This window comes from Papaver somniferum, unplaced genomic scaffold, assembly GCF_003573695.1.
Source record: "Papaver somniferum cultivar HN1 unplaced genomic scaffold, ASM357369v1 unplaced-scaffold_19, whole genome shotgun sequence".
NCBI lineage: Eukaryota > Viridiplantae > Streptophyta > Magnoliopsida > Ranunculales > Papaveraceae > Papaver > Papaver somniferum.
This window is the reverse complement of record NW_020628818.1, coordinates 5,328,873-5,351,246: the sequence shown is the minus strand read 5'-3', so window position 1 is coordinate 5,351,246 and position 22,374 is coordinate 5,328,873. Positions and strand designations below refer to the sequence as shown.

Below are 22,374 nucleotides of genomic sequence, written 5' to 3'. Positions count from 1 at the left end.
TGATAATATCTTGAGGGGAGTGCGGCTGTGGAATATTAGAGGGGTTATCTTGTATCTTTAAACTACTTGATGAATGCTATTAGCTTCGGCTATATGATTGCATTTAAATTAGATGGTATGTATTTTTATTTTAGTCGTGAAATGTCTCTTACGAAAATTTCATTATGATCCCGTTCTTGTACCTTTGCCAATTTTATTGAAAAAAAGGGGAGAATTAATATGTAGTTCACACTACAAATACATATGGTTTTCGGATCATTGTGTAAGGGGGAGTGGTTTCCATTTGAGATGGAGTATTGACTAAGGGGGAGTGATACATATCACCATAGTATTATTGTTGAAGTTGTGATACAATTGGACTTTGACACTGTGTAATAATACTATGACACTGTATAACAATGATCGAGACCGATGCTTTCTCATTGTTATAGCTACGGATCTTCAACAACGGTGATGCTAAACTTACAACCTTTGGGATCATTGGAGTACTTGGAAATGACAAAGATTTCAAGGAATGTTGAAGATTAGACATGTGGAATAGGAGCTACCAAAGTTTCTTTATCTTTTTTGTATTCCATATGTATTGATAGTTTTGTCACTAAAATTGACAAAGGGGGATATTGTTAGAGCATTTCTCGGTCGAACTCGCATGCGTTGCTATCTCAAGCATGTTTGTCAATGTTAGTGATCAAAACTATAAGTATTGATTTCTAGTCTACTATAGCTAAGTCTCGGACTAGGATAAAAACTGTAGTTGAGCTCAAGGACTTCATGGCGATTCATCATACAAGAAGAAGAACTACTCAAGGAACCGGTGGAACTTCTCGACAAAAAGGTATGTGAAGACTTGAACTTATCTGTCACTCAAAAGTCTATCTACTCTATATCCTACTCTTTCAGACAAGAAGTCGTATGATATATATATAGACTTGGATTATACACACTTGGTATTTCGAGCCGAGTATACCTCGCCTATCTATATCTCGAAATATGTGTTGGTAAGATTTTCACTTCGATCAAGTTTATCTTTACTTAGTGACGAAAGTCATGATATGTTTCAATCACTTTGAAAATTGCTTTGACGATAAATGGTGTAACAACTATATAACGTCCTCTAAGAATGTTTCAATGATTGAAATGAGAGTTTAGATTACATAACCAATGATGGACATAAGCATTGTTGTGGAAACACATTTATGTATAAGTCATATTCCTTGAACCAAAGTTTGCGAAATTTGTTGATCAAGAGAAATCGGAAGAATGGTTTTTTCCAAGTCCGCGAACTGCCGAACTTCTCATCCCGAGAAATTCTGCTGGAGTTGACGAACTAGCTGCGTCCGCGAACCCAGTCCGCGAACCGGCGGAAGGTATTTTGCCGAGATTTTCTGCTGGAGTTTGTCAACTCTGCTCGGTTGCTAAAGTCCGCGAACCTAGTCTGCGAACTTAAGAAGTTTATATATCTGAAGATGATTTTTGAACTTAAACTTAAAAAGACTAAGGAATGCAGTTTGCAAACCGTGGCTATAAAAGTTCATGAACCGATTCAAGTGAACCAAATCATCTTTGTTTCAATTGTGTATTGTGTAGTACATAATATTTCCTTGCAATTGAACAACTCTCTAACTAGTTCATTTAAAGCCATTTGAACTAGTTATGGTGAAGAAGAACATGGTTGATATGAAATGCTCATATGGATAACCTTTTGGCTAACTATTATTGAACCAACAAGTGCATATGTTTGGGTACGGTTAACAAACCTAGAAGTGTGCATTGTCAAGTGTGTGGAACAAGCTAAGTTTTCGATCTAACGGTTGAGAAATATTATCTTGAATCTAAATCAGGTTTTCATCTAACGGTGGATATTGTTTGCTTTGTGACCAAGGCAAAACCCTGATTTGAAAGACTATACATAGGAGACATCTAGTATTGTGAAAAACTAATCCCCATACCTTACGTGTGATACTAGTTTGCATACTAGAGTCGATTCTCCTTTAACCTTTGGTTTTCTTCTTCTAAAACCAGGTTAACGACTTAAAGACTTCATTAGGATTGTGAAGCCATATCGATACTACTTTTATCGTAGTTATTTGATCTCATCTTGCATCTTCTATCGTACGAGTACAATCAGATTGATTGGCTTGAGATTGATATCTCCGATAGGCAAGATATAAAAAGTAGTCACAAACATCTTCCTCTCATTGTTTGTGATTCCGCAACATCTTGTTTCGCTACCACACGATTAAGATTGTTGTGAGGTGATTGATAACTCTAGGTTGTTCTTCGGGAATATAAGACCGGATTATCAATTGGTTCCTGTTCACCTTGATTATTATCAAAAGACGGAACAAAACCTTTAGGGTTTACCTGTGGGAGACAGATTGATCCTTTGATAGACTTGTCTGTGTGAGACAGATTTGTTTATTGTCAAAGCCTGCAATTTTGGGTCGTAGCAATTCTTGGTTGTGGGTGAGATCAGCTAAGAGAATCAAGTGCGCAGTATCATGTTGGGATCAGAGGCCTAGGAACATAACTGTACCTTGGATCAGTGGGAGATTGATTGGGGTTCAACTACAGTCCAGTCCGAAGGTAGCTTGGAGTAGGCTAGTGTATGTAGCGTCTTAATCCAGTGTGTGTTCAATCTGGACTAGGTCCCGGGGTTTTTCTGCATTTGCGGTTTCCTCGTTAACAAAATTTCTGGTGTCCGTGTTATTTCAATTTCCGCATTATATTGTTTTATCTTTATAATTGAAATAATACAGGTTGTGTGTTAGATCATCAATTAGAGTAATCCAATCTTTGGTTGTTGATTGTCATTGATTGATCCTTGGATATTGGTCTTTGGTACCATCCAAGTTATTCCTTGTGTTTGATTAAAGACTCGCTGATTTCTATTAGCTCGAGTAAATCAAAACAAGTGAGAGATGTTAACTCCTCGATATACTTTATTCTAGATTGAGTCTGACTGTCTAGTTGATTCTCTAGCAAAGTATATTGGAGTTAGTCCATACAGATTTCTAAGCGAAATATTGGGTGGTGTTAGACCCCCGTTTTTTCAGTAGTAATCCCAAGTATTCTGTGAATTCTATTTTATGCTAGCATTATTAACTAATGCATGACTCGCCTGATATTTTTCCGTGTTACGTTCCCAGCCGAACTCTCAATAATGAAATGACATGATCAATGCTCACTCTCAGCAGAGTAGCATGAATCTCCCGAAGTGCTAGTAATGGGATCTGCACAAAAATACTCATACAAGTTACATCTTTCTGACAAAGAGATCAATGCGTTCACACACTTTTAATTAAAGTTAGCATGATTGAACACACATTTATTCTTAAAGAAAGTCTAGACTGTTAATGTCAGTCTCAGAAACAATCACGACCACACAACTTGGCCGCACGATTTAACAAGCATAGCTTACTCCTAGCAGAACTAGGCAATCACTATAGTGACCACTGACGGGCCCACTAGTGCCCTAGTCGATCGAGTAGTCTTATGCTCATTCACAAACACTTCAAGCGCCGACCCAAACGTGGGTATTCGCGCTATTTAGAAGCTCAAACGAGCTAGACCGACCATGACGGTCTCAAAGTCATCACGTCCGTCCAAGTTGGACGTCTTATATTGAGCTTTGAGCGATCAAAAAGGCGCCGTAGCAATCACCGGCGGGCCCACTAGTTCTATAGTTGATCGAGTCCCATGTTACCCATGCAAGCACTTCAAACGCCCACCCAAAGTGGGTGTTTGCTCTACGTAAAATCAAAGCTCGAACGAGCTAAGACCGTAAAAAACGGTCTCAAAAGCCATCATGTCCTCCCAACTTCGCCAGCCTAGTTGGACGGCTTAGATCTTACTACGAACGATTAAAGAAGTATCAGCATGGTCATTGGCGGCCCCACTTTCCCATTGGACGATCGACTTGCCTATGGCAAGCCTATAGGGTGGTCAACCGCTTGCACAAACTTGAGCAGACGCGTTGTGTTCAAAAAAACCTAATTTAGGTCACGACAGTACATAACTGTCGCAGATTGATCACAGCCATCCATCTTCGCCAGCCTAAACGAGCGGCATAGATCTAGATTTAAGTGATCCCGAAGGGGTTAACATGATCAGTGTGGACCCACCTTTACACGTGATTAACCGAACTACGCAAACTAGGGCTCAATGCCTCGAAACGCGCGCCCAAAGAGGGTTGGGCCACACGGCTCCCTAAACCCTAAAGTTGCGTCAATGACAGTATGCAACTGCCGTAAATCATCTCGTCCATCCAACTTTGCTAACCTAGTTGGATGGTGTGGATTTTTTTTCGAAAACAAGCAAAGCAACATTGTGAAGACCGGTCATCCATCTTCCACATGAGGCAATCAACCAAGTGATGACTTGACCGTAGGGTCCTCAAGTGATCACCCAAAGGTGGTCGATCATGCTGCCTCCTTTAAGACGCCTACCGGTGACTTATTCAATCAGATTCTAAAACAATGATGCTTCATACACGTCGATTAGTTTGAGCTACTTAAATGCGATTATTCACATGCATCAAGTACATACAATATTTTATATTTGCCTCATAAACAACTTAGTTGTTTCACCTAATAGCATCATATGATATTCTCCGCGGCAAGTCCCACGACTTAGCCCACTCATTCGAGACATCAAACATGTCATGCTGGGTATTGTTCTGGAAGTTTACATCGTGGGGCGTGCAACGCGTCCATTACGAGACGTGTTAGGAAAGATGGGCGGTTAACAGTAGTGAGAGTGGTGGAAGAACGTGTAATCAGTTTTCCTTCATAACGGAAACGCGATGATCACTACCTTCCGCACAAACCCACTCCTCCACTTCCTAAGAGATCATAGGTTTGCGCTCAATGACTTATATAAATAGGCTTTCAGCCTATTTCAATGACAACACGAACAACAAAAGTGTTGTCGACACAGTATCCAGAAAAATACCCAGAACTGATATCTTACGTTATACAAGCCAGTTTGACATTCTGATACAAGTCATAAACAACCAACACCTTCATAATCTCAAACACCTTTTTCGCTCCCCTCCCTAAGATCAACCCTTCTCCTTCACCTTGTGACCGAATTGAATCTGGAACGGCCATTTCTTGGTTTAGGCCAGAGTCTTAAAGATTTATCTCTCGAGTCTAAAAGTACTCCCGTGCAGTGCATTTTTGTAGGGTTTAGATTCGTTTCTCATCCACGCACACCCAAATTTACCAAAACCAGCAAATTCAGTTTTCACCCATAAACACATATATAACCTCACATGTTATGTTTTCAATCTTAAACGACTTGAAAGTCACAATAAGAATAGAAACAAGTTAAGTCAGTATTACTAACCTTAAATGGAAGGATGATATCTTTGTTGTAGTCAATACGTCTTCGCGTTCTTCATGTCTTCAGAGTAACACTTGTATCTCTAAATATTCCTAGACTTTCTAGTCTAACCTAAACTAGTAATCTAAATCAAGTGACTCTAATTGAGTTTTGATACTAAAAGATGACAACCAATCTTGACATACCAACGCTTGGTGAGTTCAACCGATCAATGCTCTAACACCCTAGCTTTCTGAATTCGCAAACTGGTCTATAGGTACATGTACTCCTACACATACCTACCTAGTACGAATTAAGCATATGCTCACAAACTGTTTTCACAAATACGTTCTCCACTGATATAACTCCCATGGAAACTTCTAAGACATCCTTGATCACTAAATCACCCTGTATTTGTGAATCATGGTTTAAGTCTTAAGTATCATTAAACACGATTACGCTAATATGTTCATATGACATATTTTCCATGAACTATCACTCACTGTACACGGTTCCAGTACCTTGGACCATAGTGTATATTCTTCTATATAATTTCAAAACACACTTCTCACATGCTTACATGAATTCCAAATACGAAATTCATCTAAAACTGAGAAAATGTTTGATTGAATATCAAGTTATCTTAGCTTGAATTCAAAGCTACCTATAGTCTTGAAAGTTTATAAATAGAGAGACTCAAACAACTGGGAATTTCAATCCCCGACACTTCTGTATCCTAGTTTTTCGCTAGAGTCTTCCTCTATCAACCTAGGTTTCTTCTGAGAAACATAATTAGGTTTACGACTTAAAGACTAAACTTGGGGATTTGTGAAGCCATGTCATATTATCTTTACCTTGATAGTTCGTGTATTCTGATGTTGTTCTTTATCGTCGAGGTTTTTGTCAATCTCCAGTCAGGAACGAGATAAATGAAAATTTCAAAGTTCTCTTCGTCTCATACTTTGTGATTCCTCTAAATCTCTTCTTTGTTGATCGGTTTAAGATTGTGTTGAGAGGTGGATAGTAATCCAGGCTTCTCAACTAACTGAGTATAAATGTTACGGATTCGTGAGGTTTGCTAGCTTTGTATATTGTTAAAATATTTCCAAAACTTGATCTAAACAATCTTAAGGGAAAACAAATAATCGTATATGTTAGAGGCGGATTGGTTTCAAAAGTCTTCACTTAGGTTGAAGAAACTCTTAGGATGTAAAGGATGTCATCTAAGGGAATCAATTGCGTAGAGCCCTATGAGGTTCAAGAGATGTAAGGAGAACGACTGTAGTTGAATTTCTTGGAGGGTTAATTCAGCCTCAACTACATTCCAGTCTGAAGTCTGAAGTAGGATAATGTCTATAACGGCTTAATACACTTTGGGGTTCAAAGTTGGGTGAGGTCCCGAGGTTTTTCTGCGGGTGTTGTTTTCCTCATTAGCAAAACTTATGTTGTCTTGTGTTTTTCCTTTTCCGCATTATATTATTTTAACTTTATAATAGGAATAACACAAGTTGTACGTATTCAATGTAGGTAGTTTAAGTCCTTATTTTTTATGATCAATTACGAGACTTATTCTTGAATAATTCGTGTCTTGAAAGATAGATAACATGTTTCATACTTTGCAGAACTCGGATCCTCTTAATTTGGATACGACTAGAATGATCTTGGACATTGATTTATGTTCCAATTACTCTTCTACTCAATCAGGTTCACAAATTTTGTTGTCTAGACATATTGATCGTGGAAGAGATACGGGAAAACTATACATACATATTGTTTAAGGATCTTTGGCTATATCTATTTGCAATGGTATTACGTTTTGTCCATACAGGTTGTGGAACGAAAATTTTGGCGATGTACTTGGTACCCTCTCCTTTTCAACACAAGTTGTCGGATGTGTAAATGTATCAATAAGGTCTTCTTTTGATTATACAACATAATATTTGTGAAGTAGGAGATAACATATTAGTAGAATCTGACATTATAAATAAATTCCTAGTCTTAAAATATCTTGGTCTCAAATGGGCTTGCCCATTATTTCAAATCTAACACTTGACTGCAACCATAAGTGGAATTCAACCTTGTTTCATTCTTACATTCTCTCTCATGTAGTTTATTGAAATTATGAACATTAATCCGTTTCTTAACAATACGGGCTTACTGCATAAAGATAAAATTAGGTGAATTTTAATTAGGGGTGGAAACTACTCCGTCAAATCAATGAATGATGAATCAAATGACTCGTAAACGAGTTAGCTAGTCCACACCATTCTATAAATTTCTGGAAAAAAAACTTTGGAATCTAAACATCAACGAAAGATTAAGCGTGATGTATCGAAATAATTAAACGATGCTTTATCAATCTAGATTCAACTTACTTTAGATATGTATATTCTTGGTCGTCGGATGAAACTATCCTTGTCTGTCACTGCTAAATGTACATGTTAATGGTACATTCAAACACCAGTATAACTTTTGGAATATAAATAAAATACATAGCGTTTCAATTTAAATTGCAGTTACTATGCTGATTTATTTAGAAAGAAAGGTGCAATAGGATTAAAGTTCCTCTCTGCATTACAAAGACATATTCATTACTGGAACTCTGGTCATAAAACTCAATCTTAGACTCATAATATCGATAGCATGATATCAATGATTTTAACTACTACTAAACCATTTTGGATCCAACTAACAAAAAAATGAACTAGAAATAAACATTGACGCCTCCTAGAAAAATCCTGAAACTAATGTTGGTTTTGTGCTCATTTTTCGTAATCATATAGGGTCTTTCGAGGGAGCACTGGCTGGACAAGGTATTTCAACCTCGGTAGAAGAGGAAAAAGAAATAGCTGCTTGAAAAGCTGTGAAATAAGCTAAGGACAAGGAGCTTAAAAACTTCAACATCGAATGGGTTTATAAAAGAGTCGTCAATTATTTTAACGACATAATTAGTGAAATTCGATGGCAATGTGAATCCATGCTCAATAAAACAACAGAAAACAGTTTTAAACTGTAATAACTTTTCGGGTTTTAATTTTATTCCTAAACAAGCTAATAAAGAATCTAATTCTCTGGCTTAAACTTAATTAATATTTTAGTACAAAAAATCCAATATTAGATGGAATCATCTTATACTAGATAACTATACTAACAATAAATAACTCGTTTAATTGGTAATTTTGGATTGTTGTTCTATTCTATCTTATATTATCAATAACAACAACAAAAAATAAAAAATAAAAAATTATCTACACATAAAACCTCGAAATATTGTTAAGGGATAACTTGAATTACTGCATAATAACCGTCAATTCTATGTTGTGCGAGGCGCAAGGAAAAAATAAATGCCCGCACTATGCAACATGCATCTTGGAAGGCACCTTGCTTGCCTTTGACAACATATTACTAAAAATGAAGTCATTGCATGTCTTGGGCACATGTTGACGAGGTGAGGCGCATTTTGATGAACCATGCGCCTTGGGCGCCATAGACCACCATGACTTTTATCAATGAGGTTGAAAAATCTGATCACATGGATAGCATTATATGGTCCCCTTAGGCCAAGCACTACGGTAGCAGATTCCACTTAGCTTTATCTTAATTATAACGGAAGACAAATACGATGATCCATCACTTTGCTTTAATGTTTCCATATTCGCTTAGCTTAGATAGTGAGCGCAACAAATATGTTCCTCGTTTAAGATACACAATGGGTCAAAAAAAACTTTTACAAAAACACTTTACGGAAACCAAACTAATCCCTTTCCAAATTGAAGTACAACTTAACTTTATTTTCGTTTGGCTACATTTTTTTTTGAAGCATGCAATCAATTAAAAACTTAAAGGGCTATTACACGAGGGTATGTGATACCCGAAGATTCATCAGTTACATTTGGAATGAAATGCCATGAATCTAAAAGATGTAGAGCAGAGCGAGAGCAGCGATCTTCGGATCAAAATTGCATCGAGGGGAGATGTTGGAGTCAAAGGTCAGAAGGCCTTCATTCAGTGCTTTCCACAAGAAAAATTGTGCTTTTGATGGACTTTGTTTGACAAACTGAGGGGATCACATTATTGCTGAAATAACTGAAGATTTAGAGAAATTTAAAACCTGACCACTGCACTTACTGAATCAGCAATGATATCAAGAAGATATCTGGTTTGTGTCAAGTTAGCCTTACAAAAATGAAGGCAATCATCGGCAAATAGTAAATGGTTATTCTTAGGGGATCTTCTTACAATTTTAACTCCAGTGAGTAATTTAGCTTGTTCACAATAAGCTAATTTCCTGGATAATGCTTCCATAACAATGATGAAAAGAAAATGGGATAAAAGATCACCTTGTCTAATTCCTCTAGAAGGATGAAAAGGTTTATTAATATGCCCTTTTTTCAAAACTCTATAATTTGAGTGGAAACTGAGTTTCCGTCTAGTTAGGCCAAGCTAATAGGCCATTTTTCCATAGTGAGGTTTAACTTAATTTAAAACGGAAAACGGGTCATTTGTCCAAATATTTTTAAAACATGGTTCAAATGGACGAGTAAAAATTAGTATGGGTGAAATTGACACCAAAAAAATAGCAAGAATGAAACTGGATTCATCCTGGCTTAAACTTAAAAAAGAGCGAGGATGAAACTAGATGCATCCAATATTTCAAAATGGATAGGATGAAATTGTTTACATCATGGCTTACATTCTTGTCCATTTAAACAAAATCAAATTTTACATGTCTTTTTCACTCAAAAATTATTGATTTTGGTCTTTTTAACAAACTTTGTGATTTTAATTTCGTTTAGCTACAATTAAGCTAGAGCCAAACAATATGACAAACCATAGTACTTGGCCTTGTAACATGCATCATATAATGAAGCGGAAAAACAGTGAGATTTGTGCATAGAACAACAAATAAGAAATGAGCATCAAATCAGCCATCACTTTCTTAGGTTCGCAACTCAAAGCAATTTAAACCATCTCTTCCAAAAAATCAGATTCCTCCCGATTTCCAACAAGAATCAGATACTTCCCATTTTCATTTTTCTACCCCACCAACCATCTCAATCTCTCTCTCGGGCATCGCTCTCATCACGCATCTATATGAGCGAGTGTCATTGTGTCAGCATATAGAAAGAAGAAAAACTCAATTTGTTGGCGCGCGTAAAGATAAAATCCACTAGAAAAAAAAACTAACCAACACCAACCTTTTCCACATCTCCTGATTCCCAAACCCTAAATTCTGAAATCAAAAAAAAAAGAAAAAGAAAAAAAAAATCACAAATTTATCCAGAGAACAGAGCAGATCAAATCAGGATTGAAGCAATTGAAGATCACCAAGGTAAAGAAAAAACCCAAATTGATTTTCAATTTTCAATCCCAGCCATGGTTCAAGAAGTAGGAAAAATTGAATCAGAGCTGGGGAATGGGAAAGTTGCTCAAGTATTAGTAGTTGGAAATTATTGTCATGATGTATTAATTCAAGATGATAAAATTATTGGTGAAAGTCTTGGGGGTGCATCTTCATTCATATCAAATGTATTTGATTATCTCGAAATCGATTCTGATTACATTTCAAAAGTGGGTTTTGAGTTTGCTTATTATAACTCAGTTACTCATAAACCTATTTCATCTTCATCATCAATGACAACACTTTTTCATGCATATTTTTCATCAGATGGGAATCAAGAAAGAACCCTTAGAAGAATTCATGCATGTGATCCAATCTCAGTATCTGATCTTCCAAATTCATCATCAAGATTTGATTTTGGTTTAGCAGTAGGTGTTGGTGGTGAGATATTGCCCGAAACATTACAACATATGATTGATATTTGTGATGTTGTGTTTGTTGATATTCAAGCTTTGATTAGGGTTTTTGATTCAATTGATGGGACTGTAAAACTTGTTAGTTTGAAAGAAAGTGGGTTTTTTCATTTACTACCTAGAATTGGGTTTTTGAAAGCTTCAGCTGAAGAAGCACTTTTTGTTGATATTGAAGAAGCAAGGAAACATTGTTGTGTAGTTGTAACAGATGGGAAAGATGGGTGTAGGGTTTATACAAAGGATGATAGGTTGCAAATTTCACCTTTCTCGGCTGTTCAGATCGATCCGACTGGTGCTGGGGATAGTTTCCTAGGGGGATTGGTTGCTGGACTTATACAAGGTCTGCCTGTTCCAGATGCTGCATTGCTTGGGAACTTCTTCGGTTCGTTAACTGTTGGACAAATCGGAATTCCAAAGTTCGATTCGAGGTTGATGCAGGTTAGCTTACATTATTTCCGATTTGTTTGCTCCTGTTTTGGTTCATTTATACTGTAGTATTATATACTAGGTTAATTGTGTTCTATCCAGCATGTGAATTGTCTATGTCGGTTAGTTTTTATGTGCTAATTAGGATGTGTTGGATAGTGCAAATTGAATGAAATGTAATTTAAGGGCGAAAGGTGGCACTGACAATTGATAGCTAGAGTTCAAATAAACTCTTACCCAACTAACTCGTAGAACGAATACACATACATGAATCCAGGAAAAGCTTCTAGAATGATTAGAGTTGTGAAATTAGCTAACATGGTTTGGCAACATTACTTATAAAAAGATAGTTAGAAGGATGGCCAAATGGTTTAATAGATTAGTAATAGAAGATTCCTTGTCAAATAGATACCTACCTAAGTGGAAATGGTCTTCCTTATAGACATAGGAGCATTGTTTGTTTATATCCTTGGATATTCATAATGACATAAACTTTAGTTTTATATTGCTGTAAACCTTTCTTTATCTATAGAAACACTACTTTCATGACGTCTGTACTTTTCCTTTTATTTATGCCCAAGATCTAGCATCTCATCTGGTAAATTTAGATTGCTTGGATGTGGATTTTCTCTAACTAGCTGAGATTTTGAAACATATTCATGTGCCTGGTCTGGAAATACATGCAGTGAAGAAGTTGTTTTGGGGGATAATGACATAAAGGTAGTTTTTTTTTGGGGTCCGTGATGATAACAAAGTAATCATAAACTCTGGTGGTGCATGTCCATTCTGGTCTTCAGCTTATACTGCATTTTGTTAGAGTGGTAATGTGAGTCTAAAATAAACTGAACCATGAAGTACACATGTAGGATATCTCTTACACTTCGAGGTTAAAATATGAAATTTGGTATATAGTCATTTATAGGACCTGTACTTGTTATGTGAGTGAAGGAATGCGAGGTTTTTTAGTTGGTTTGCTTTGCGTAAAAAATATTCCCACAATTTCTGTATCCTAGGATTTCGTCCTCTGACATAAATACTTCAACAATGGCTTAAATTGGCTGCAGTTTCGTAAGAAACTAAAGATTTGACTTAGTCATGAATTTTCTATGTTAATGACATTGAACGGCTGCAAGTGAATATTGCTAACTAATAATTAGTGTCACCAAATCGAGTAACATCTTTATTGAACTTAAGTGGGAAAAGTAGGGGAAATTTATGCTATTCGTGCACCTGTTTGATGATAATGGCATTGCCAGTATCTGATTTTGTGATTATCTCTTTTGTGCGGTATGAGAGTTATATTTTTTTCTGAATATTTTATGATTCCTTTTCTTTTGCTCAGATAGTCAAGGATGAGCTGCATCAGAGGAGAATTATATGCATCGACCATTGTGAAAGACGAGATATGGAGCCAGAGGTAAACACGTCCATAGAAGAAAACCTCGGTTTCCAAGAATTCCTTAATTCAATTACGGAACATCTTCCCAACCACAACAGTGAGGAAGAAAATCCTCTGGGCTCTCCGCATTCACCTGCTAAAGCAAGCGAGAAGAACAACCAATACCAGATAAACAGCCATCATAAGTTAACACTTGTTCCTGTTTATAAAGAAGCAGCTTCAGTCGTTGATAGCCAATTACCATGATACAACATAATTTAACACTTAATCCTGTCCATGGTGCATCTCCAGTCATTGAAAGCCAATTACCATGACACGGGGAGGGGTGAAGAGCTTCACCCTCAAAATTTTCTTTTTGAATAATGATCGCCGTGGAGAGATGTTAATTTTACATGTAAACCCCGTTACAACAGAAATTGTAAGAGTTTATACATAAAGTTCCTTCCAACCTCTGCAGTGCTTTTACTGATGTTATTGGTAGTTGGCCGAATGGCATGCTTAACATCCTTTGATCCATATACCTTTCATCAATTTTTAAGCTCCTGGGCATTGAGCTCAGAGACGGGATATGTAAGTTAGTAGCTGACGAAGTTTTCCTTCGTATGGAATGTTGATGTAGTATGTCGCCTCAACAACAGCATAAGGTAACAATTAAAGACACGTTTAAGTCAGAATTGATGATCATTTTGGTTGCAAAGCTCATGTATACCAAACTTCTGCTGTCTATGGTGAATTGACTGCAGCATGTCTTATAAGCATCTGACATGGCTCGGCTTCAACAAATATTTTTTTTTTCTTTTCTTCTAGTTATTAACTAGATGAAGCTTCACAATTTTTAAAAGCACCTACTCGAGAGTATCTTTCCTAGTGAGGGGGAAACTTCACAATAGCTAGCTAATGGCACATGAAGCTTCCTTAATGATTATTCAAGGAGAAGTTGTAGCTAACTTTGATATAGATATACATGCACATTCTTCTCTTGTGAGTTTTTCTATATCAAAGTAAGTATTGAGCAAATCCTATTCTAAGGTGATGAAAGGAAAGAGGTCAACCAGCACAATGTCAGAAAAGTCTATTACTTCAACAGGTATTGGTATGGGAGGAATCACATACTCAAAAGCAGATCTGAAGGCAACTGAAGATGAACTCCTTGCTCTGTATTGGAAATGGACCCAATGTGTGTGATTTTGGAAACAATAAGTTCAAAGATTTGGAATTTGAGAAGATGTTCACTGATTATACCAAGGAAGAGAAGGTAAGATGTTGTGGATTTAAGCGTTAGGTGTACCATTCCGTATTCAACAACTGTTTCTATGAAAACTGGAATTTGTTTGTGACATGTAATCTGGATTTTGAATAATTTTAACTGGTAAAAAAAGGCAGTTGGCTTGAGTACAACATGTACTTGGCATTAATGCATCGCACAATCTTAATGAAATATTCCTCTGCTTTGGTCATCATATATTAGAGTACAAGATTTTTTTTCTGGTTTGCAAATACATCATCAGGAGAAAGAAAAAAAACACTCACTGCACATATAACCTGGTATCGTAATACAATTAGTACAAACAAAATGATTAACTAAGACAAATACTCGAAAAGATACCAGCAACAGCAGCACTAACACTCCCAAAGTATTCCCACTGTAGCAATCAAATTTACACTCTGATAAACCGCCTGCTTCTCCAGATATGACAATATGGAAACAAAAGCTGGCCTTACAAATACCAAATCTGAAACCAGAACAAGTTTTGGATGCACTTGCAGATCACTTGAGGACCATTTATGTGGCAAGTTGGAACCTCCCACTAGGTTTTCTCTTTCTCCAGCCCTAAACAAAATAGTTGCAATTTGTAAGAGTTCATTATTAACATTTCATATATATAAGATTTAAATGATAAAACCAGACTTACAAAGATTGCATAGTAGATAAAAGTCAGTCCTGCTAGAACAATGAATGCAATTTGAAATATGTTATACCTGAAAAGTAAAACCCAAACAAATCAGTAAAGCACAAAAGAATAATTAGTATTAACAGTACCAAGCCTAGTTGTAACCGACTTGTAGAGATATTTGATTCCGCGAAGAGATTGCAAAGTGTGGCCAAATATTTCCTGCGCAGCAGTTGCTTGAGCATAATAACCGAAGGCTGTTGCGCAGAACTGAATTACACTGCAGAAACACAAGAGCAAATGACAACAAGTTAATCACCTTTTACCAAGATAATAAATTCAAAATCATATTAAATGAACTCTAGACAAATAAAAGACCTAGACATTTCTTAACTATATAGTTTCCAATGTGACTACACCAAATAAGTGTTTCAGAAATAACGCAAGTATAAAAGTTTCCAACTCCAAATGTCCATACTTAAAGGATCAAATCTACAGACCTGATGGAGCAAAGGAGGATGAGTCCGACGTTGAAAAGAAACGAGTTCATAAGAGTTGCTCCCCATCTAGATTGACATTTGGTTAAAATGAAAGGAAAAATTGTCAGCTCATGAAAAGATGTGACAAATTGTCTTAAGATTGAAAGGGAAGGTTTATTACTTCATGGGATGGATTGTTATGAAAACTAATCGTAGACCAAGCATCATGGCCCCTGCAATCACTGCCAACAGAAGGTAAAAACAGAAGAATGCAAACGCAGCTGTACCTAGAAGACCTGTAGATAGAGAAGAAGTGCACATCAGATTAAAACCCTTGAAAACAATGAGAAATGTCTATGCACAAGAGTTCCTGCTGACATACCCCAGACATCATCGAGCTTGATAAAAACTTCATTTAGAAAAGAGGTAAGTGGAGGATCAATTAGCAGGTATATAATAATATGTGCAATCCATGCCACCGATACAATCAACCTGGAGAAAAAAAAAGTAACATACAAGGAAATCGTGACGCAACATCAGAATTCTCTAAATTCTATAGAATGGTTGGGAGGAAAAAAAAGAAAAACACATGCAAGAAAAGAAATGGAGGTCGAATGGTACATATACACCTTCGTACAATATTCCTCAAAAGGGCGATACACGATGCATCGGCTCAGCTGGTTATCTATTTATATCATCTTACAAAGCCTCTCTAAAGGGGAAGAGTTGCCTTGGATACATTTTAGACTTAACCTATGAGGCTCAGTTCTAGGACACAGAAAAAGTGTATACCAAGGGTTAATTGGGTAACACATCCCTCACTCAGCAACTTGATTCAATTTATATTCCTAGAGGAAAAATAAAAGATGATTCCAAGTTCCAACAATAAATAAATGTTCTAATGCTTCATTACAGATTCAACTGGTAGCTTGTTAACTTATTATACACCTATGTATAAAGCATGTTACACAAATTAGTAGCAAAACATATTTGTGATACCAAACTAAAAGTGCTTCGACAATGATAATATGATATGAAGGAACTTACCCTAGAACCCCCAACACAAGTTTTGCCAAGTAACCAATAACAGTTAAAGCCCAAGAAGTCTCCGCCTAGATAAATCAGTAAACAAATGAGATGAAATAACGTTAGAAACAGTTATATGGCAACTGTTGATCTTCAGGCTAATTATGACAAAGTCATCACCTTTTCCCCTTGAGGATACATCTCCTCCAAAGCTTTCACATCCTCTTCTAAGAGAAGCAACTCCTAAAAATTAAAACAACAATTCCAACAAGCATTTTAGTATTTAAGAGATCAAATTGGCAAAAGATGCGGAAACAATGTCATGGATAGTCTGAATATTAGCAGAGTGAGCAAGATGACAAGTCATCAGAAAAACAGTCGCTTACATTAGAATATTTAACTACCTCATAAAAATCCATTAGCGACCAATGCATAGAATATTTAAACCTCACATATCATAAGTGGTGGTACATGTACTACCTTTTCAACAGCCTTGACATTTTTGCGCCATTTTCTCCCCTTAGCACCGTTTTTCTCCTCTTGGCGGAGTGCATCAGCTGCTTTCTTCAATTCTTTTGCTTTTTTTCCCAGCTCAGTTGCTTCCTGAAATTAATACTGACGCTCTGTAAGTAACTCTAGTATATAAAATGTGATCTCGTGCACCGAAAACTTCAATTGACGCACAAACGCACCTTGATATACTGTGAGCGAGTAATGACAGCCTTTGGACGCCGAATAAATGAAAATATAAGTCCTAAAGGCAAGGAAACAATGCCAACGCCACCAAATATCTGTTGGATATTGAGAAGATGTTTTAAGTAACTGAGTTTTATAAACACATCAAAGAAAGTAAGTTGAAGTAACGTGAAATGAATTTTAAGGAAGAAACCTATATTTTTAAACAAGTTTCAAAAAGTGTCTTTCACGAGGTCCAACAATAGATGAGCAGATTACGCGGTACCAAATTAGATTAGATAGATTGCAGAGCACAAGATAAAGCTATTGCAAGGAAAACTTACAGAGAAAAGTACTGATCCCACAATGGTAGCAAGAGCGACAACATATTCAGGGAATGTAGTGCGCATTGTCCAAGTTGACTCTGATGCAGCATTTGCTGTGTATGCGGAGCACTGACCATAGTAGACAACCATTAAGAAAGAAATGAGATTTACTTTCTCATCATATGCGGAATTCACAGTGATGCTACATTATGATCGATATCTACATTATGCTACATTATATTCCAGAGGAACTTTATCACAAAGGCTCTTACGTAAAATGTTCACACACCATGGGGAAAAACAGGGAACAACCATATATCTAAAGCAAATGGATCGATATTCTGAAATTGTGAAAAAAGTTACAAATAGAGAAGATTGTACCTGGTGATTTGTTGAGTTTCCACAAGGTTGACCGCTAGAGAAGGTTTTCCAGTCATTTGGAAAGTTATTTGCGGATGAAGAAAGGTGCCTGACTGTGAAATCTACCTTCCCAATTACCCCTGCAACAAGGCAAAGAGATATACAAATGGCGAATTAGATGTAATATGAATATGGGGTAGTTAAGAGAGAATCCAAGCACATTAAAATGATTTAAGTTCCATTAAGAGTTTTGATTATACGTACTGTACATAATCCTATAGAGCATACTACAAAAGAGTATCCCTCGTGGTCACATGACATACTTGGGAAACATCATAAGAAAATCATGCAAAAACCATTAGTCCTCTCAGTTTAAGAAAATTAAGAGGTCAACCACGATAACTACAGTGTTACTGATGAAATGAAGAGGGCACTACAACATTGAACCTTTATTTGTGGAACTCTTTTTGCAATTTCATCTCCTACATTCATGTCCTGGTAACCACTATAATATTAGCCCAAGAACCACCATGAAGTACAGAATTCCCTTGACGAAGTGTTGCACTAACACCATGGGTGCCTAAAGGCCCCTCCTACAGAGATAATTTTCCCACCAATCCTGCCAATAGATATTTTATTGTGTTGTTTCATCTGACCACTCATTTGTCTATGGTACAAGATGTTCCTCTAAAATGATGTTACATCAGTATCTTCTTTACATGGGTTTCTTACCAAGTGTGCTGAAAAGCTTAATTATATGATGTTGATGTAACCTGAGCATATTATTTACATAGTCTGCTGAACCAACTTAATTATATGATGTCCATCTAAGCACTTTAGCTACATGGTTTTTAAAGCCAGTGCCTTAACCAACTTAAACATATAAATGCTCATCTAATAATAATGTGACAAAGTGCACTTTAGCTACATAGTCCTCAAAGCAAGTGTGCTGAACTAACTTAATCATATGGTGCTCATCTAAGAATAATGTCACCTCAGCATTGTAGCTACACGGTTTTCAAAGCAAGTTAACCATATGATGCTCATCTAAAAAAATGTGAGCTCAGCATTTGCTACATGGTTTTCATAGAAAGTGCTGAACCAGCTTAATCATAGGATGTTCATCTAAAAATAATGTGACCTCAGCATTTTAGCTACATAGTTTTCAAAGCAAGTGCTGAAACAACTTCTCTTTCACGCAGATAAACTTTGGCACAAGACCAAATGTCTAATATTTGGAATATCCATATCCACATCCAAAAAATAATGGACACGTTAATCTTAAGCTCAAAACCACTCCCACTATCGCAGGCCTATTAACACCATAAGAAGCAACCACATTTTCAAACGACCCTAAAAAAATCCAAGTTGGATGTGACAGTGCACAAAGTTTGTAACCAAACAATAGTATTTCATATAGCTGATGTAATGTTAGGCAAATGAGTTCAATTTCTATGAAGTTCATCTCAGTAAAAGCACCAGCAGAACATTTATCAAAACTAATGAAATGAAACCCAAAATTCAACAAACAACTAACCATATAAAATCCCAAGCACAAGACCACAAACAATCACGGACGTCCCACACCATAATAACGCGCTCTTTATCCTTTTCCCTACACTCCTGAAAACATAGACAGAAATGACCAATTCATAAATCACCGTATAAAATCAAAAAATGAAATAGAGGAAACCAACGAAAAGGTAAAGAGTGGTGAAGAAGAAGAAATACATACTTTTCTTGGTCTCCTTCGTAGAAGAACATAGCGAAAGGAATAACCAAGAAAACAAGAACAGCATCAACTATGTAAACAACCAACCAAAGAGTCTTCATAGGCAAAGTAAGATTACAAGCTCCATTATATATAGCATTACTACAAGCTTGTCGATTAGCAACATCAGCTGGTAACATCAATATAGAGATAGCAGCAACAGATAGACCAAAAACAACAACAAATTTAGGGAAATATGCCTGGTTAGCATCATCTGGATGTTGATAATTAATCAATAAGTATACATTGAAGATGAATACTAATACTGTCACAACTATCGCAACAATTACCAAAGCTAGGTTAAAATCCCCCATTGTTCGGTTCGATTCCAAACCGAACAATTAAAAACCAAAATCTTCACAGAATCAGATCTCTTGTAGACTGATCGATTTTGATTTGTGAAAAAGTGTTGGTTTAATCTGATCTGAAATTTAGGGTGGAAATTTAGGAGGAGAGAATGTAAAGAAAAAAAGACAGAAAGGAGAAATGGGAAAGAGATTTTCTTTTTTTTTTCTTCCATGCGGTTTGAATTGGGGAAGGAATCGTATGTTGTGTTTGAAGATTTAATTACTATATGGTCCTTGGTAGTGGTATGTTTTGTGTTGGTTGAAGTGGTTAGGTTGATTAGGGTAAATTAGGTAGTTTGCGCTTGATGTTGTCCGCGGAGGATAACAGAAGATGGACAACCTGTCAAAGTAAATCCAGCTAGGGGCAGGCCATAGTTTTTTATTAAATTTCTTTTTTTATTATTATTACATGAAACTAGTTGGAAGCCTAACAAGATAAGCTCCAACGACATACTATTACATTAATTGAACAGGTTGTTGTGCTAATCTACCAGCGAGCTTCATGGGTAAACTAGCCAAGGGAGCCGAAACGGCGGAAGGAGGGGCTGAGATTGTGTCACAAGGGGGGCAAACTAACACTACCTTCCATGTTAATTCCTGCAATATTACGCCATTGGGGACTCGAACCTGTAACCTCCTGGAGCGCATTAAACTTTGGGGAACGGGGATGACTAGCTGAGCCAGGGGCCCGTTTTTAGAGTCGTAGAGCTGACTCGGCCTGCACACGGTTCGGTCGGTTCGGTTTTTAGCTAAAATCATTGAAGAAACTGTACATACAGCGGTTATGAGAATCAAAACTGTAACCGAACCGTTCATTCTTCGGTGCGGTTTTAAACTAACAGTGTCTACTCGGTTACGGTGCGGTTGTCATCGGTTTATACCAATGGAAAAATTATGAACAAAAAAAGAAGTACAAACAGTAGAACCATTAAAATGAAGTAGTTTTCTTACATTACATTCAAGTGGTTTCCAAACACATTCAACAAATGAACCATTAAAATGGAGAAACAAAGTTTTATCCAACAAACTTTGGAAAGAAAAACACTGAATAAGTCAAATTAAGTGCCCTAATTCCATTGCAACCTTCAAGCTTCCATCCTCAAAAAATCAGAACTAGTTAATTGATCACGATTCCCCTTAACAGATCCACCATATCATACTATCTCTGGAAACTCTTTATCTTTTACTCCCATCAACATAACCATACCTTCTTTCTCTCTTCATATAATAACAGATCCAATTTCCTGTAAAAGAATACAAACATAACATGATACTTCAAAAAAAGAAAAACAGAAAGAAATTTAGATCCAATTATTTATCAAAAATTAAGCAAAAACAGTAACCAAAATCCAAACTCAAAACAAAAGATATATCATGCATATTTAGATAATAACTTTCGTGATTTAATCTAAATCCTTCAAACATAAGTGATTAATCATAAAATCATTCCTACATATTATCTGTTGTTCTTGTGATGGTAGGGTTGTTCTTCATGAATCGATGATAGAGGCGGTGAATGGTGGTTGTCGCTGCTGGACTGGAGAAGAGAGGAAAAGAAAAGTTTGATTTTTTTTGAATTAGGGTTAGGTTTTATTGTATTTGGGGAATAAATGGATGTTCGTGATATAATTAGATCAACGGTTGTCATATATCGGTTTTCCGGTTCGGTTATGGTGCGGTTAATGGTGGAACCGTTAGTCGAACCGAAGATCTAATGATTATTAAAATTAAAATCGTGACCGACCTTTGGATTATCGGTTTCGTTGCGGTTACGATTCGGTTAATTCGGTTACGGTTCGGTTTCTGTGCAGGCCTAGCCGAGACTGGACTGGGACTAAAACGCCAAGACTGGACTAAAACAACTTGGTTGAGTTGAGGCCTATTACCGTATCAAGTAAGACAAATAATAATCATTTTGAAGTAAAATTAAACTCAATTTCCAACTGATTTTATAATGATTAATTGGTTATAAAAGTAATTATTATATTAGTTATAGTTAGAGCAAAGGGTATGGGTAGTCTCCATTTGGAGAATAACTCGCCCATATGAACGACCACTCGTCCATATGAACGACCACTCGTCCATATGAACGAGTATGGCCACTATAGGCAAATATAAAAGAAGGACTAGCCGGGGGACCGTCCCCTGTTTAATAGTTTTTTTCAAACCTTACGGGGGACAGTCTCCCGTAATAAATAAAAAGAAATCTTGACGGGGGACAGTCCCCCGTCTAAAAGAAAAAAAATCCAAACGGGGGACGGTCCCCCGTTTATGTAGGAAGTCGATATTAGGAGCAATTCTCCTGGATGTTTTCATTATTCTTCAACATTTTCATGGTTTTTTCATCTTCTCCTTCACTATAATCTTCAAAAACGATAAGCAATCCGATTTCTTGCAAAAATAAATGTATCCCATTAATTAACGAGTAGAGGTAAATCCTATTCTAACAAAAAAATCGTTTATTGATATTAATTTCATCATCTTATTTAGGTTTTGGTTAAAAGTTACCTTAATTTGATTTTTTTCTAAATTCT

The 22,374-nt window shown here is 36.5% G+C and overlaps 2 protein-coding genes and 1 long non-coding RNA gene across 3 annotated transcripts; 1 reads left to right on the top strand and 2 right to left on the bottom strand.

Annotated features, from left to right (window-relative positions):
* The first annotated feature begins 10,351 nt into the window (after window positions 1–10,351).
* On the top strand, window positions 10,352–13,466 carry LOC113338218 (inositol 3-kinase-like). Its single transcript, XM_026583673.1, has 2 exons — window positions 10,352–11,577; window positions 12,908–13,466. Exons 1-2 carry the CDS (start codon window positions 10,702–10,704, stop codon window positions 13,208–13,210), a joined length of 1,179 nt encoding a protein of 392 aa, XP_026439458.1. The 5' UTR covers window positions 10,352–10,701; the 3' UTR covers window positions 13,211–13,466.
* Window positions 13,467–14,369: 903 nt separating this feature from the next.
* Window positions 14,370–20,018, bottom strand: LOC113338216 (LIMR family protein At5g01460-like). Its single transcript, XM_026583672.1, has 14 exons — window positions 19,458–20,018; window positions 19,260–19,345; window positions 17,744–17,862; window positions 17,381–17,491; window positions 17,054–17,152; window positions 16,842–16,964; window positions 16,542–16,604; window positions 16,383–16,447; window positions 15,718–15,827; window positions 15,517–15,631; window positions 15,357–15,422; window positions 15,026–15,136; window positions 14,878–14,944; window positions 14,370–14,795 (listed from the first exon to the last, which is right to left on the bottom strand). Exons 1-14 carry the CDS (start codon window positions 19,805–19,807, stop codon window positions 14,748–14,750), a joined length of 1,533 nt encoding a protein of 510 aa, XP_026439457.1. The 5' UTR covers window positions 19,808–20,018; the 3' UTR covers window positions 14,370–14,747.
* Window positions 20,019–20,749: 731 nt separating this feature from the next.
* On the bottom strand, window positions 20,750–21,407 carry LOC113338277. Its single transcript, XR_003354710.1, has 2 exons — window positions 21,294–21,407; window positions 20,750–21,084 (listed from the first exon to the last, which is right to left on the bottom strand). It is a non-coding gene; the product is annotated as an uncharacterized LOC113338277 (long non-coding RNA).
* Window positions 21,408–22,374: the final 967 nt, after the last annotated feature.

Bases quoted from the DNA above. Each gene is read 5' to 3' on its own strand.
- LOC113338218 (XM_026583673.1), top strand. From the start codon at position 10,702: ATGGTTCAAGAAGTAGGAAAAATTGAATCAGAGCTGGGGAATGGGAAA. The intron at 11,578-12,907 runs GTTAGCTTACAT...TCTTTTGCTCAG, and splicing joins TCGATTCGAGGTTGATGCAG to ATAGTCAAGGATGAGCTGCA.
- LOC113338216 (XM_026583672.1), bottom strand. From the start codon at position 19,807: ATGGGGGATTTTAACCTAGCTTTGGTAATTGTTGCGATAGTTGTGACA. The intron at 17,492-17,743 runs GTACAATCTTCT...TACTATGGTCAG, and splicing joins GAAACTCAACAAATCACCAG to TGCTCCGCATACACAGCAAA. The intron at 15,828-16,382 runs GTAAGTTCCTTC...TTTTTTCTCCAG, and splicing joins CTTGTGTTGGGGGTTCTAGG to GTTGATTGTATCGGTGGCAT.